Raw genomic sequence first — 18195 nt, forward strand, 5'->3', positions numbered from 1 at the left:
TCCGTGCGGCTCCCGGGGCGCTCCAGAATGACGTCAGGGCGCCCCATGGGCATGGATGACGTGATCCATGCGATCACGTCATCCATGCGGGTGGAGCGCCCTGACGTCACTCTGAAGCGCCCCGGGAGCCGCACGGATGGTAAGTATACTGCTCCCCCGCTCCCCACTACACTTTACCATGGCAAACAGGACTTTAGTGTCCTGGCAGCCATGGTAACCATTCAGAAAAAGCTAAACGTCGGATCCGGTAATGCGCCGAAACATCGTTTAGCTTAAGGCAGGATCCGGATTAATGCCTTTCAATGGGTATTAATTCTGGATCCGGCCTTGTGGCAAGTATTCAGGATTTTTGACCGGAGCAAAAAGCGCAGCATGCTGCAGTATTTTCTCCGGCCAAAAAACGTTCCGTTCCGGAACTGAAGACATCCTGATGCATCCTGAACGGATTTCTCTCCATTCAGAATGCATGGGGATAATCCTGATCAGGATTCTTCCGGCATAGAGCCCCGACGACGGAACTCTATGCCGGAACAGAACAACGCAGGTGTGAAAGAGCCCTAAGTTTGTATCAAACTTATAAGAATTGAGAAAACTTAAATGTTTGAGCTGTTAGGAGTTCAGAGATCAGGGCTACAGATCAGCCATCAGAGCAGCTCCCTGATGGATTCACTGTCAAGTAGATTTCAATAATCTGTAGATACACTGAAATGCATAAAATGCCATGTTAAAAAAAATGCCCCCAAATATGTCAGCACCCTTTAACATGTGTGGTGCTTTAGGCTGACCTTTCTTTTCTTTCTGTCTCCAGAAACAGTGCAGTTCTTTTCTATGGGCTGCGCATGGTACCCTAGCTCAGCCCAACCAGTAAGATCTTTCTAGGAGTCGGTCTGATTTCCTAGAGGCCAGATTTGTTTAAAAGAAATTCTGGGTGATTTGTTTAGGCATACCGCATCCATCGGTAGCTTCTGTAGCACCACATATTGTAGCTACTGACATACTTCTGTCTTGTTCTAATACTTCTGTTCCTTCTTCACACAGACATGGCAATGTTTGGTTGCTTTGGGCGTGAAGTTCCTCGAATGCGGTCAGACGGTAAGCATCCATCAAATAATGCTTGCCGAAGATCAAGCTAGTTCCTCTGTTAATTACTAAGGGAATGAAGTCTATCTGGGCATGGCAAGTAGCCATCAGAGCCAGTGTGTTTCTATGGTTTACTGTGTGAACATACCAAAATGTATGTGCAATTTGCACAGAGGACGCTATGTATGTTATAAATCATGGCTGTATAGTTTTCTTACATTGTCCTATTTAACCCATTCTATGTAACTAATACATGTTCCATTTTAGTCGGTGATTTCCCTTTGTGCAGATCTGTTATGTCAGAAGGATATTTTGCTGTTTTTGGATGATCTTATGTGACCCTTCTAGCTGTAGTGTCTGATGATCTAATGTCCTTGAATGCATATGCACTTTACTCATATCTGACATAGAAATTCTCCATTGCTACTCCTGACACACCTTCGTACCTCATGTTTTATGCTATGGAAAATCGAGACCACACTAACAAAGCTGAAGATTATGACACGCAAGTCCAAGAATTGTCAGAAGATTCATTAAAGTGGAATTGCCCTTTAAATTATCTGTGGATGGCAATGCTGAATGAGGCAGATGGATGCTATAATTCTCCTACTACTTGATGGACCCACATGCAGTGTCAATTCCACAAAGGCTGGAACGTTATGGCACTATGGATCATTATATTACAGCTGAAATAACAGCAGTGTGCTTGGCGGCAGTATTAATAATATGTAAGGGACCTACAATGCTGCAGTTACAAGGAAAGGCAAACAAAAGTTAGGTTTGCACTAGACATAGGTAGATGCTAAAGATCATATTGGTGATGGGCCGTGCACTTGGACTATCACCAGTTTGGAAGGCACAACATTGCTGAATGAAGTGTTTGAACCTCTTTGGCACAGCTTAGAGATTCATGCCCCATTATGTTTAGAAGGACCCTTCTAAGGTCTCTCCATACTGGAGAAGGGGTACAAACATTCTTGTTCAAGTACTATATGTCACAAGATCACATGGCTTAATTTCATCTTTAAAGGGGTTCTTCACTCCTTGGGACCTTTTCTGCGGACCCCCAGCGTGGCCAGACCTGCGGTGGGAATCATACTTACCTGAACTCCGCAGCTGAGTTCTGTCTTCATCCCTCCCCCTTGGGCGCCAAAGGCCTCTGGTCTCCCCACGTCAGCATAGTCTTGTGACCCAGTGACATGACGCATGGGTGACACGTCATTGGCGTCAATCCAGATATTGACATGGGGATACATGAGAACTGCCAGTGCCCAAGGAGAAGGAGCAATGGAGCGGTCGGGATCAGGTAAGTATGAATTAGGGTTGTTTTGGGTATCGAATTTTCGATACCCAATCAATACGTTTGCCTGGTATCGACCTCGATACCAGGGTTTGTCTTTTTTCCATACTAGGCTTCGCTATTGCACAGTCTAGTATCAGAGAACAATGAGCGCGCTGCTCTCAGCGCACTCTGTGTTCTCCTCAGCAGCACAGGGGAGAAGGAAGCACTCTCTCCCTCCCCTCTGTGCCGATGCTGCCACCAATGAGGAGAGAGGGGCAGGCGCACTGCACCACCAATGAAAGTAAATGTTTAAAGAGGACCTTTAATCTAGCAAAAAATTCTGAACGAAGTATCATGATATGTAAAGCGGCGCCCAGGGATCTCACTGCACTTACTATTATCCCTGGGCGCCGCTCCGTTCTCCCGTTATGTCCTCCGGTATCTTCGGGGACTTGGTTATACTGGGCGGAGACTTCGGGGACTTGGTTATACTGGGCGGAGACTGCCCTTGTTCTCCTGGGCGTCTCCTTCTCCCAGGCTGTAGCGCTGGCCAATCGCAGCACAGAGTTCACATCCTGGGAGTTTTTTTTACATTACATCCATAAATATGTTCTGAACATCTCATTTAAAAAACTATGGGGGGCTGGCCTCTACATTACTTCCGCGCATCCACCGCTGGTCTAAATCTACACCAGCTTCGTTGCTGGCGTAGATTTAGAAGTTTTTCTATGCCTGAACCTGCTGACCCGCCCCCTTTTTTAGGCCTGGTGTGAGTGGGGAAAAGTCGCAGATTGTGGCGCAAGTAACCTTTGAACCAAAAGCTGCCATCTATCAGTTAGTAAATGACCCCCTATGTTCTTTAATATGTAGTTGGTGCTCACTTTGCTGCTATTGAAGCCTTCCCTCTTTTAGGAAGGCTGCCAGATTTTGGAACATGACTGCAGAGATTGGTGTCCACATTAATGAGGTTGGACACTTGTTGGGCTATATGGCCTGGTTCTTGGTCATTTATACAGTTTACCACAAAGGTGTTCCATGTGTAGGGCAGTCATGTTCTTCCACATGGAAATCATCAAACTTGTTCTTTCCTTACAAAAATGTTCATAAGGAAACGGGACCCAATCCTCTACAGCAGGGCTGGCCAACCTGCGGCTCTCCAGCTGTTGTAAAACTACAACTCCCACCATTCCCTGCTGTAGGCAGACTGGGCATGCTGGGAGTTGTAGTTTTGCAACAGCTGGAGAGCCGCAGGTTGGCCAGCCCTGCTCTACAGTGTTGATGTATGACTTCCCTTCATTTGGAACCTAAAGGGCAGCACAAAACAATGAGAAACAGCCAGACTACTATTTCTCTTCACCAAGCTACAGTGAACCCTCATACGTATTCTCCTAGTATTCCCCCAACCCAATGGGTGAAGTTAGATCCTTCATGCAGACATCATGCCCCCATTGCGTCCACTGGTGTTATTCACTACCCCATATATTCTCATGAGCATTCTAAAGATGGTTGACCATGTGATTGTCTCACGTTAATACCTTCATCTTGCACTTAGTAGGAAATTAGCACCCCTACGGATACCTGTATAGCTCTTTAAAGGGGTTTTCCAGGACTAACATATTGAAGGCTTATAAGAAGGGTACAGAACGGTGGGAGGCTGACATCCGGCACCCCCCCACGATCATCAAGTCAATGGGAGCTGAGCTGCAGTACCCGGGACAGCCACTACACAATGTACGGAGCTATGAAGTTCTAGCACTGCTCACTGTTTACGGCTGGTAGCCGCTGATCAATGGGGGTATCAGACCCCCACATTCTCATATTAATGACTTATCCTATGCATAGGCCATCAAGAGGTTGTTCCTGGCAAACCCCTTTTATATAAGATGTGTCATTTACATAGACACGTGTATGTATGAGTATTAATATACAGCCACACATCTGACATGATAGCTGGAGCCAGTAAGATGACTGCAACATCTCAAGTGTGAAAAATACTGCAATATTGCAGGACTGACACAAAAAAATCCTAGTGTTCTGTGATATAGGATAATGTAGCCTGCTGTGTGCCTTTCTTGGAGGGGGGGGGTGGGGGGGTGCTGTGTAGCCAACCGCTATACACTGTGTAGCCTATACCTACAGTGGGTGACAGATCAAAACTTATGTATACTGGAGAAGTGTGGTTACAGAAAGTTTCTCTCCTTTCCTCTTACACCTTGTTAAATAAAGGTATTGTTAACCCCATCAGACCCTTCACAAGTTCTAGTCTTGTCTTGCTCTATATGCTGAGTCTTACATTGTTTTATCCCCATGTTAAATTTGTAACATTGTTTTTTCTGTATAATGATGTATTATCCAGAGAATCAGAAATTGACCTTCAAGTCCCGTAGACATATGGATTTAGTATTCTGTGTGTATTTGCATTAGACTAGATCAAACAAGACATTTTATATTCTAGATTTTGTGTTAATTCTAAAAAACTCTGTTTAGTCATAATGCAGTATAAAGAGAACATACCACTCAGATGAAGTCTGCCTGACATTAATGATCTTGAATCTTTCAATAAAGGATTGCAGATCATGAGGATCTGGCTTTGTGTGTTTTATTCAAGCACAGATCTACTTCATATACACAGTCGAGTCACATTATTATGACCACCAGCTAATATCCAGAGATACCACCTTGTGCAGCACAGATGGGCTGGGAGTGGCTCAATAAGGTCCTGGTAGGTTATCCTGGTAGATATCTGGAGCCATGCTGACTGCAGTGCATCCCGCAGATGCTGGAGGGTGCGGATTCATAGAGCAAACATGAGGATCAAGGTGGCTCAGTTGGGTTCAAGTCTGGGGAATTTTGGGGCCAGGGTAGTACTGGACAATCAGCATGTATGGGTGTACATGATCTGCAAGGATGGGTTTATACCCAAATCGGTTCAGAGTGCTTTCCACATGGATGAGTGGGTTCAGAGAATGCCACAAAAACATTCCCCAGACCATAATGCTGCCTTCACCAACTTGTGTTCTTCCAGCAATGGTTCCAGGGTGTTCTCTAATGTTTCTCGCCTCACATGTCAAAGTCCATCCGAAAAGTGACTCATCGGAGAAGGCAATGCTTTGCCAATCGGCGGAGGTCCAATTCCAGGACGGCAGAAATAACTGAAGCCTTTTCTGCCGATGCAACTTCATATGCAGTAGGGTTCGCTGAACTGTCTTAGACACGTCTGGTAGCCCCTGGTTCATTTTGGCAGTGAGCTGCTCCACTGTAGGGTGTCAGTCTGCTGTTGCGCACCTTCTTAGGGTCCATTCACACGTCCGTAAGTGTTTTGCGGATCCGCAAAACACGGACACCTGCAATGTGCGTTCCGCAATTTGCGGATCCGCACATCACAGACACTATAATAGAAAATGCCTTTTCTGGTCCGCAATTGCGGACAAGAATAGGACATGTTCTATTTTTTCCAGGAACGAAATTGCGGATCCCGAAAAAACAGATGCGGATCCAGGAAATGTGGATTTGCATCCGTTCCAGCCCCATTGAAAGTGAATCGGTTCGCAAATTGCGGAACGAATGCGGACCCAAATTACGGACGTGTGAATGGACCCTTAACCAACGTTGACCTCTCAGATTAATGGCATGTGGTGCTCCGCAGTTTCCACGTCGCTTATTTACAGTGGTGACATTTATCCACTTGCAATACCCTTTCACCACAGCAGCACGTGGACAATCCACAAACCACAGTTTGAGAAATAGTCACCCTTGGTCTGAAAGTCAATAATCTTTATTCACAACTCTGATAAATCACCCCCCGCCCCCGACAGCAACGAGGGATCTGTGTGCAGACAGCCTATCACACACCTTATATACCCACCAAGCCAGCTCACCACACGTGACTTCCTTCATGAGCTACACACTGCCGACGACAAAAGTAGGACGTGGTCATAATAATGTGACTCGACCGTGTAATATCTGGCAGCATAGTCCTGAGCAGGTTTGGAGTCTCCAGGTGTGGACTTTCAATGACTGTGACCCTTGAAACAGCAGCAGTGCAAGTGATATGCCACTTCATTCCATCAACTGGCAAGAGTCATGGCGGTCAGACTCCAGCCACTGGCGTATCCTAGCGAATTGAAAACACTTACTTTACTGCCGCTTACTACACATTTCAGGAAACTACACACTGATTCTATATACCAGAGCCCATGGGACATAGCTGATTGAGCAATGTGAGACATAAAGTAGAGACAGGTGAGTTGATTTCAGCGGTCTGTCATTTAAAAGTTAAAAGTAAGTGGTTGCCAAGAACCGACATCACCATCCTTGCAGACTGGGCCTGGAAAAGAGTCACGGCCACCTGAGAAGAGTCATGGTTATTCATGAATTCCTGCTCTCCCTGCTGATGACTGACAGTCTTCTACCTAGTTTTCTCTCTTTCTCTCTAGGAGAGAACTGCCAATCATCAGCAGATGGGTGAGAGAGCAGGAGATTATGAATAACCAGGACTCTTCTCAAGTAGATTTGACTCTTTTCAAGGCCTGGACTGCAATGATTATGATGCTGGTTCTCGGCAACCACTTACTTGTAGCTCATGAGTGACACACCGCTGAGGTCAGCATTTCTGTCACCATTTTATGCTGCCCTCAGTGAGGTCAGCATAACGTTGATGACAGGTTCCCTTTAAGAACTATTGTCATTCTGCAGACTGGAATTTTCACTTGTAATACATTGGAAAAATGAAATCTCATACTCTAAAATTAGAACGTATAAACATTCTTCTATTTAAGTATAAGCAGGTTCCCATGTATACACTCAGCACATTGAGAATGTTTATAGAAGTGAATGTGAAGTGTCCAATATTTAAGCCTCTTGGTGGCTGATGTCTAAAATGCGATCCATGTACATCTCCAAATCTTAGCTCCCCATGGACTGCTGCACATGAGCGCCTCATTCTTCTTTGTGTACATATATAAAATGCACATTGTGGATGGCGTGAGATTATTATATCTGAAATGATAATCTGCTAGGAAATCCACAGTAGTTTCAAAATGTGTCTATATCAGTGATTTACATGGACCATATCTTTACTAGAAAGCCTTACAGTATTTCAGTGGCATGCTTACTAAAAATGTTTCCCAGGACAGATATATTTCGGTAGCGTTGTAGGGAGCTTCTATGAATCCGATATTCACCAGCAACGATAGTGGTGAGCACATTCTCAGGTTTATTTAAAAGGGATCGTGTCGCGATTTCTGCGGACAGCGCAGCGCAGTGACAGATGCTGATTTCAGAGGTTTGTCATTAATTCGTTTTTCAATACTCATGAGTCAGCACATAAGAAGTGCACGGAAATCATGATATGTGGGATTAACCAGCCATGAATGATTGGTTTCTCCGTATCACTGTGCATATGGAGAAACATGTCACTTGTCAGTGGCTGGAGGGCAGGGATAAGCAGGCATATAGTGATTACAGTGGACTATTTCCTTCACAGTGGACTCCTCACTGGCTGTGAACTGTAACTTGTGAGTACTGAAAAACTTATTTAGGCCTCACACGGCCTTATCCATTTTCCAGGGCCACAGAACAGACATATACGGATGCAGACAACACACTGTGTACTGTCTGCATCTTTTGCGGCCCCATAGAAATGTAGGGGTCCGCATCTGATCCACAAAAAATGCAGATCAGATGTGAACCGAAACTACAGTGGTGTGCATGACAAACCGCTGAAATCAGTGTGTCTGTCACTACACCTCTACTATTGTCAGAGAGGGCAGCATAAGGCACATAACACCTTCCCTTTAAATGTGTCTTTAATAGGCCTCAGTTTTAGTTGTCAAAATGGAACTATATTAAGTGCCGTACTCTTTGGTGAATTATAGAGCATCTGATGCAACATGCTGTATACTGAAAATTGTGCAGTGCATATATTGGATGGGTGAACACCTCCACAGAATAACATTCTGCACCCACTCCGAATATGGAGCCAGCACGCCCAAGTGTAAACACATCACATTAGAGCAGGCATCCTCAAACTGCGGCCCTCCAGCTGTTGTAAAACTACAACTTCCACAATGCCTTGCTGTAGGCTGATACCTGTAGGCTGTTTGAGCATGCTGGGAGTTGTAGTTTTGCAACAGTTGGAGGGCCGCAGTTTGAGGATGCCTGCATTAGAGGAAGGATGCTCCTGCAGTCAGTTTAATGGAAGGCAGTAAGATCAGGGACATCGTGTAAAATACAGTATATGGAGGTTTTCTGCTGTACTCTTAGTGAAGTTGAAATTAAATGATTGAGTTCAATATAAGGCCTCCTGCACATGAATGTGTGCGCTCCGTGGCCGTATTGCGGACCCGCAATACACAGGCACCGTTCCGTGTGCATTCCACATCACGGATGCGGACCCATTCACTTCAATGGGTCTGCAAATCTGGAGATGCGAAACGGAAGCACGGAACCCTACAGAAGCACTACAGAGTGGGGTTTCATCCCGTACTTCCGTTCCGCAAAAAGATAGAACATGTCCTATCTTTTTGCGGAACGGCCGGATGAAGGACCCATTAAAGTGAATGGGTCCGCGATCCGCTGCGGCTTCCCCATGGGCGGTGTTCGTGCATTGCGGCCCGCATCACGACCACGGGGCGCACATGTTCGTGTGCAGGAGGCCTAATGCTGAGCCACTTGACAAACCAGCAGCTCGCAATCTGTCCTGTGATAGTAGACGATGTCAGAACGATGCAGAAGACTCCACCTTGAGAGAAGAGATATAGTTGATGTTCCCTTGGCAAACCACACGGAGCCTAAACAGCCCAATAACTAATTGGGTCATATCTGCAAAATAGTGTGTGTTTAGATCAGCAATATAAAAGAGGCTGAATACTCCAGTGGCTGGCAGGAATTAGGTAAGGTACAGAAAAGTCATTTTTGAAAGTCCACTTTAAAAGACAACATCCTCTTGACTACTATAATTAAAGGGAAATTTCGGGGATGTGATAAAAACACACAGGTCCCGATTGATTTCTGTCCACTGTGAACTGCCAAGAGCCACAGCGCCGGAATAGAGGGGTGTTTTAAAAGGTACATTTTATTTTTATTTTTCTAACGCAGTCCTGCCTACTGCCTGAGTTTAAATAATACCAGACCACCCCTTTACCAATGTTAAATACCGTACCTACTTTCAGCTGGCACCATACACTGTGTTATGGGGGGGGTCTTCATCAAATCTTAGATTATATGGACAGACACCACTTTATGGCAACTTGCAACATTAGCTGACGATCACTGTAACTGCGCCATTAACCAAATGACAGTGCACTTTATATTAATGTCATGGACATAGCCATATGTCACATTATATACACTGATGTGCTCCACCGCCATCTTTCTCCATAATTCTTGAGGCTTGGAGGAGGACGAGTGACCAGAGGGAAACAAGAGAAGAACCATTTATGTAATGGAGGTGTACAGCAGTGATCAGCTCACTAATGAAGGTTACCTCATCTGGACAGAAGACCTGGTGTTCAGGATGAACATGATTATAATAGACTTCTTAGTATAGGCAATGATAAGACTCTTTGAAATAATTGGTGCTGTTTTAATAAAGTCCATATTAGCTGAGCCATACTTAGGAATCAAGAGCAACTGACGTGCAATGTCAGATTAAAGGGGAACTGGTGGGATAGTGAACACCACCCCACCCACCAACCAACCATCTGGAGCACCTTATTTGTCTGCTTATTATGTCTCAGTTGTCTTATTTCACAAAAATGCTCTTTATCCACTGCGTGTGCTGTACTTGCTTGGAGTCCGCTTTCTCATGCCCAAATACTGCCCCTGCTCTACTGATTGATATTCCCCGACACAGGCAGTGTAATCACCAGGCCTCCCATGATCTTGTGTACATGCTGTTTTATGTTGCTTTAAAGATAAAGAGGCAGAAAACCAATGCCCATGTTTTCAGGATCACTATGATGAGTTATAGGAAGATATACGTTGGGGCACATTTCATAAGGGTCCATTCACACGTCCGTTTTTTCTTTTCTGATCTGTTCCGTTTTTTGCGGAACAGATCAGGACCAGATCTGGACCCATTCATTTTCAATAGGTCCTGGAAAAAAACAATGTGTGCTGTCCGTTTCCGTTGTTCCGTTCCGCATGTCCGTTTAAATATAAAACATGTCCTATTCTTTTCCTGAAAAATCGGATTCTGGTACAATACAAAGTTAATGGATCCGCAAAAAACGGATGACATACGGATGTCATTCCGTATGTCATCCGTTTTATACGGAATCCATTCCTGGAAATGACATTTTAATTTTTTTATTTTTATTTTATTTTATTTTTTTAAAGAAATCCAAACAACTTTATTTGCTTATTGAAATTTATACATGTTTCCGTTTTTTGCGGATCCGCAAAAAACGGATGACATACGGATACATTTTCAGGAACAACGGATCCGCAAAAAACGGACCGAAAATGGGATTATAGAAAAATACTGACGTGTGAATGTAGCCTAAAGCAAGCACATTATGCAGAATGTTACAATTGCACTGACCCAATAACAAAATAACAAGGGAGTTACAGGATTATCTCCTCTCAGCTGTCTAAATGAATGAATGGGTAAGCCAGACTGAGCCCATGCCCTAGCCCTGAGTTTTCCATGCTAAAGGGGTTATCCCAGAATTTGATATTGATGTCCTATCCACAGGACAGGTCATCAGTATCAGATTGGCGGGGATCCGACTTCTGAGATCCCACCGATCAGCTGTTTGAAGAGGCTGCTGCGCTGAACAGAGGAACCTGGACAATACAGAGGATCTGCCTGCAATAAATGAGTGATCATTACTTACCTGGCAGATCCCGTGCCGCAGCTCCGGTTCTCCCGGTCGGGTTCAGTTTACCTCCAAGGCAGCTGTGCACATTAGGATGTGCTGACTAAAACCTTATTCAGACGTCAGTGAGTCACGGATGTGTGCTGTCTGTGTTCTCCATGGATAGCACACATACCCATTCATTTTAAGTGTATTCACACATCCATGCCCTATTTTTGTTTGTATATACGGATCCATCACGCTCATTATAGTCTATGAGTCCATGAAAAACACAGACACAACATGGATGGCATTCGTGTTTCACGGATCATTGCTAGGGGATGCTCTAGAAATGAATTTTTAACACAGCATTATCTGTGGAATACTAAGTGCAAAAAACGGACACATGGACCACACACAGATTCTTCACGGATGAAGCACTGACCATCTTGTCACAGATGTCATCAAGGACACATGTGAATAAGGGCTCATGCACACGACCGTTGTTGTTTTGCGGTCCGTTTTTTAACTGATCCGTTGTTCCGTATCTGATTTTTTTTTTCTCTGCTTTAAGTCCTCTTCCGTTCCATTATTGCACAAAACATATCCGTATGGTTTTTTGCGGATCGTATACAGAAACAGTAACTTATTAATCACCAAACACATGAGCAATATAGCCCCGGGCATAGCATTTCTACAGTATGGATCCGCAAAATACGGATGTGTTCCGTGTGAGTTCCGTATTTTTTGGGGACCCATTGACTTGAATGGGGCCTCGGACCGTGATTTGCGGACAATAATAGGACATGCACTACTTTTTTGCAAAACAGAATGCACACAGAGTAACTTCTGTATTTTCTACAGCCCCAATGAAGTAAATGGTTCCGCATACGGTCCGTGAAAAAAACGGAACGGAAAGAAAATACATTCGTGTGCATGAGCCCTAAGGCTGATTTTAACTAGTGTAGTATAACACTGGATCCTGCTCTTGCTGCATTCATTGGAGGTCTGCTGGCACCAGACAAGGGTGCATACAGAGTGGGCTCAGTATATACTGTATGTGGAACCTACCTTCCCTAAATTCATTGGAGGCCAGTTGGAACCATAAGGGGCATTTAGGTCACCTTGCTGTGGTGGGTACAAATGATTTTGATCAAAACGTATTGTACCTCATATTCCTTTACATAGTGAGTATAGCATTAGTTTATATATTTTGTGATCATGTATTTTGTGTTTGCAGCGTGCCGTTGCATTGTGTTTGATTTTGGTCTCATAGACAACATGTGACTGCTGCAGCCAATCACTGGTCTCAGCGATGCACCTCCTGAAACCAGACAACCCCTTTCATGCTCCTTGTAGGTGTTTTTTATTGTGTAAAATAAAATAAAATATAATGTATAACTAGTCGTGGGACACAAAACAAGACCTTTTTGCACACTTTTTGCACACAGTTTATATATGTTTATTAGAGATGAGCGAATTTCGAAATTCGCTCATCTCTATTTAGAAATTCGTTCACGCTTCGTTTGGTGGTAAAAGCAGAATTGCGTTATGGATTCTGTTACCACGGACCATAGCGCAATTCTATGACGGAATGCCTTTAGAGGCATTCCGTTATTCATTCCGTCATAATAGAAGTCTAAGGGCTGCAAAACGGATCCGTCCCGTTTCCGTTATGCAGGGGAGTCCTCTCCCGTATAATGGAAACGAGACGGATCCGTTATGCAGGCCATAGACTTCTATTATGACGAAATGAATAACGGAATGCCTCTAAAGGCATTCCGTCATAGAATTGAGTCATGGGCCGTGGTAACAGAATCCATAACGCAATTCTGCTTTTACCACCAAACGAAGTGTGAACGAATTTCATAACATGAAATTCGCTCATCTCTAATGTTTATCCCTTTGGTTTTGTGCTCGTGTTTTGTATAAATGTTATACGTAGTACATGATGCTTATACAATAAAAAGCAGGGGAGGGTGTTTCAATAAAATTTCCATTTTCGTCTATTTATTACCTTAGGTAAAGTGTATTATAGAACTTTCTGGTGTTTGTCATAATTATGTATTGCCTTCCTATGAATATATGATGTTTTCACTGTTTTACAAGCTTTCATTACAAATAGTGGCAGTGGACGGTGTAAGTACGCATGCATGGAGGAATTATTCATGATAAGATCTGTATGGTATCACAACTCTGTCTACTTTCACACTCGCGTTTTGGCTTTCCGTTTGTGAGATCCGTTCAGGGCTCTCACAAGCAGTCCAAAACAGATCCGTTTTGCCCTAAAATGGAAAAGGATCCGCTCAGTTTGTATCAGTTCCGTCTCCATTCCGCTTTGGAGACAGACACCAAAACGCTGCCTGCAGCGTCTTGGTGTCCGTCTGATGAAACTGAGCCAAATGGGTCCGTCCTGACACACAATGTAAGTCAATGGGGACGGATCCGTTTTCTTTGACACAATCTGTCACAATAGAAAACGGATCCGTCCCCCATTGACTTTCAATCGTGTTCAAGACGGATCCGTCATGGCTATGTTAAAGATAATACAAACGGATCCGTTCTGAACGGATGCAGACGGATGTATTATCTGAACGGATCCGTCCATGACGGATCAGCACAAAACGCGAGTGTGAAAGTAGCCTAATATTGATTTAGTTCTCAGAACCAGCAGGAATGTAATGTGACCTTAAGGCCTCTTTTACACGGGCGTGTGTGCCCCATGGCCGTGCTGCGGCCCGCAAAATGCGGGCCGCAATGCACGAGCACAGTCCGTGGGGCAGCCGCAGCGGATCGCGGAACCATTCACTTGAATAGGTCCGTACTCTGTAGTGCTTCCGTAGGGTTCCGTTTCGCACCATTCCGCATCCGTGATGCGGAATGTCCATGGAACGGCACCCGTGTATTGCGGATCCACAAATGCGGTCCGCAATACGGCAATGGGGCGCACACAGCCGTGTGAAAGAGGCCTAAAGGGTATGCGCACTTTTACTGCACCAGTGCATCTAAAATACAAGAAATGCAGCACTTTTGGTCTTAAAATATTCTGCAGGTTATCATACACAGCTCTGATACATTCATGGTCACAGAGTACCCTGTGTAGTCTGATCCTGCAGTCAGGTGTTGCTATACTTCTCTACACTGCATGCAGAATTATTAGGCAAATTAGTATTTTGACCACATCATCCTCTTTATGCATGTTGTCTTACTCCAAGCTGTATAGGCTCGAAAGCCTACTACCAATTAAGCATATTAGGTGATGTGCATCTCTGTAATGAGAAGGGGTGTGGTCTAATGACATCAACACCCTATATTAGGTGTGCATAATTATTAGGCAACTTCCTTTCCTTTGGCAAAATGGGTCAAAAGAAGGACTTGACAGGCTCAGAAAAGTCAAAAATAGTGAGATATCTTGCAGAGGGATGCAGCACTCTTAAAATTGCAAAGCTTCTGAAGCGTGATCATCGAACAATCAAGCGTTTCATTCAAAATAGTCAACAGGGTCGCAAGAAGCGTGTGGAAAAACCAAGGCGCAAAATAACTGCCCATGAACTGAGAAAAGTCAAGCGTGCAGCTGCCAAGATGCCACTTGCCACCAGTTTGGCCATATTTCAGAGCTGCAACATCACTGGAGTGCCCAAAAGCACAAGGTGTGCAATACTCAGAGACATGGCCAAGGTAAGAAAGGCTGAAAGACGACCACCACTGAACAAGACACACAAGCTGAAACGTCAAGACTGGGCCAAGAAATATCTCAAGACTGATTTTTCTAAGGTTTTATGGACTGATGAAATGAGAGTGAGTCTTGATGGGCCAGATGGATGGGCCCGTGGCTGGATTGGTAAAGGGCAGAGAGCTCCAGTCCGACTCAGAAGCCAGCAAGGTGGAGGTGGAGTACTGGTTTGGGCTGGTATCATCAAAGATGAGCTTGTGGGGCCTTTTCGGGTTGAGGATGGAGTCAAGCTCAACTCCCAGTCCTACTGCCAGTTTCTGGAAGACACCTTCTTCAAGCAGTGGTACAGGAAGAAGTCTGCATCTTTCAAGAAAAACATGATTTTCATGCAGGACAATGCTCCATCACACGCGTCCAAGTACTCCACAGCGTGGCTGGCAAGAAAGGGTATAAAAGAAGAAAATCTAATAACATGGCCTCCTTGTTCACCTGATCTGAACCCCATTGAGAACCTGTGGTCCATCATCAAATGTGAGATTTACAAGGAGGGAAAACAGTACACCTCTCTGAACAGTGTCTGGGAGGCTGTGGTTGCTGCTGCACGCAATGTTGATGGTGAACAGATCAAAACACTGACAGAATCCATGGATGGCAGGCTTTTGAGTGTCCTTGCAAAGAAAGGTGGCTATATTGGTCACTGATTTGTTTTTGTTTTGTTTTTGAATGTCAGAAATGTATATTTGTGAATGTTGAGATGTTATATTGGTTTCACTGGTAAAAATAAATAATTGAAATGGGTATATATTTGTTTTTTGTTAAGTTGCCTAATAATTATGCACAGTAATAGTCATCTGCACACACAGATATCCCCCTAAAATAGCTAAAACTAAAAACAAACTAAAAACTACTTCCAAAAATATTCAGCTTTGATATTAATGAGTTTTTTGGGTTCATTGAGAACATGGTTGTTGTTCAATAATAAAATTAATCCTCAAAAATACAACTTGCCTAATAATTCTGCACTCCCTGTATATTGCCAATCTACAGACAGAATGGAGAGCACATAACCTTAAAGGCTATGTAAACTTTTGTTTTGTTTTTTTATGTTTGCTTTTTATTAATTTTTTTCAATTGGTCTTTATTTAATATGTTCAGCCGTTTCTGAGATACAAGAGTTAAAAGTTCACTCATTATAGCTTGGTTCTTATCAAACTGTTAAGAATATGGCTTTAATAAGTGTTTATGAGGTCAGAGATAAGAGCTACACATGAGCCGTCAGATGATGGGATTCAAAGAAAACAAAGGCATAACTTGCAAAACTGATTTTTTAACTCTTGTATCTCAGAAAAGGCTGAACATTTTTAATAAAGACCAAATCAAAAAAATATTCTTAGCGCAAAACGAGTAAAATACAATAATAAAAAACACCCCAGAACACGTACATAGCCCAGCCGAAGCAGTATGCATGTTGAGGCAGATGTTGCCCTTCCGGGCACTAAAACAAAAAACATAAAGATGGTTTAGTGTATATTTATTTAGATAGAGGTAATCCATGAAGTATACATTTTAGTATACCCTCTAGTTTTTCTTCATCAGTCTCTCTTCAGACACACGTATAGTTTGTTGTCTGTTTGCCTGTGCTGTTTCTCATGTGCCTTCTCTATTACAGTTCAATCTGGGGTTGACCACCTATCCTGAGCTTTTCCTCTTAAATAATATGGAGAAAGAAGACTTGCCCTCTCCCCGATGATGATAGAGATCACATGGCACACTCAAGCCTGCTCTGAAGATCCTCCATTTCCTCTAGATCCACATCTAGGAGAAATCGGCAACTAAGAGGTGCCATGTCCAAACTTCTGGTGCGCAATACAAGTCAAATGTGGACTAAGTAATGAACATGATCCTCAGATGATATTTATTCAATCCCAGCACTTACTTTATGATCAGAGTCAGCATGTGAAATGTCTAAGCTGCCAGTATTATAATGGCCCCATTCTGCTAGACCCGTAGAAAAGATATGACTTCAAACCATTATTCAGAAGACTGGAATTGGGGCAATGCAGAGTTGGAGCATCACAGGCTGGTTAGATGAGGTATTGTATGTCGGCTCTGAAATTTTAATGATTATTCTTATCCCATAAATTATGGTATAAGCGATAAATGTTCTGGGGCCGATGGCTCCGCCCCTCCCCCTGCCCCCCTATTTTTGGTAAGTGGTGAGGGCGGCTACATTTAGATACAGTGGCTTTTGAAAAGTTGCGAACCTCAGGTTCATGTCTGTTTTATGCTGGAAAAGTGGAGTAGGGGAGGTGATAAATCTCCCTTAAAGGCTATGGACATCTATATGCAGACTGTAACTCCTGAGTTACATCAGCAGATGGCTCATGTGAAGCCTTATCTGTGATCTCTTGACTAAACTAAACTGTTATCATACTGGTAAGAATATGGCTTAAATGTGTGTTTATGAGGTCAGGAGATCAGAGATAAGGCTTCACATGAGCCGTCAGCTGACCGGACTGAGGAGCAGTACTCTGCAAACAGACTGATTTTTTAACCGTTCTATCTAAAAAATGACTGAACATTTTTAATAAAGACCAAATGAAAATATTTTTAGCCCGAATTGAGGAAATTGCAAGCATTAAAAAAAATTGCCCCAAAGGTGTCCATAGCCTTTAAAGTGTCACCCAATAATGCTGCTTCCTCTGTGGCAAATATTATAACTGTGTGCCTTGTCATGATTCATGTGTTATGTCTGGTGAATGTGAACTGAATTTTTGTGAATAGAGTGATTCTGTGATATAATAGTCCCGTCACTGTATAGTACTGCACTGGTACTGTAAGACTTGATAGTAAGCTCTTATGGGCAATATGCTGTTGTAAGTCTACCTCCAGTTATGCTTGTGGCCATGTAAACCAATGGAAGTTTTAATACAGAAGATACAGCTAAAGAAGCGTAAAGCAGGGGAGGCCTTCAGCATTGTACAGTTGTCTATACAGTAAGACCACTCCTGGCCGCTGTCACATTTGAACTTCAGGTGGCAGATGCCACCACAAGCATGACTGGAGGTACACATTAATCTCTACCTTCATATATGTCAAATTCTGCAATTATACTGAAAAAATCATGAACACCAGCTTTCTTGTGCAGCTTGGTTATTTGAATTTTCATTCACGCATTCTCTCTTGGTCAGTTTTGCACTAACCAGTAAGGCTCTATTCACACTGGGTTTATGATGATAGCTCTGTTCTGTAAGAGATCATAACTGATCCCATTGACTTAAAGGGAATCTGTCACCCAGATTTTGGACCATTGTCTACAATAATACATGCGTAGTCCTGCAGGTAAGATGTGCAGATCA

At 43.5% G+C, this 18195-nt stretch overlaps 1 protein-coding gene across 3 annotated transcripts in view; it reads left to right on the plus strand.

The window, feature by feature from the left end:
* SLC11A2 (solute carrier family 11 member 2) overlaps positions 1 to 16624 on the plus strand; it is a 164347-nt gene extending 147723 nt beyond the window's left edge. For all 3 annotated transcript variants that reach the window (XM_040425925.1, XM_040425926.1, XM_040425927.1), the window contains 2 exons: positions 1039 to 1092; positions 16506 to 16624. In XM_040425925.1, the coding sequence (XP_040281859.1) occupies positions 1039 to 1092; positions 16506 to 16586 (135 nt within the window). In that variant the 3' untranslated portion in view covers positions 16587 to 16624. The remainder of the gene's footprint in view (positions 1 to 1038; positions 1093 to 16505) is intronic.
* The last annotated feature ends 1571 nt before the right edge of the window (positions 16625 to 18195 follow it).

This window comes from Bufo bufo, chromosome 3 (assembly GCF_905171765.1).
Source record: "Bufo bufo chromosome 3, aBufBuf1.1, whole genome shotgun sequence".
In the NCBI taxonomy this organism is placed as follows: domain Eukaryota; kingdom Metazoa; phylum Chordata; class Amphibia; order Anura; family Bufonidae; genus Bufo; species Bufo bufo.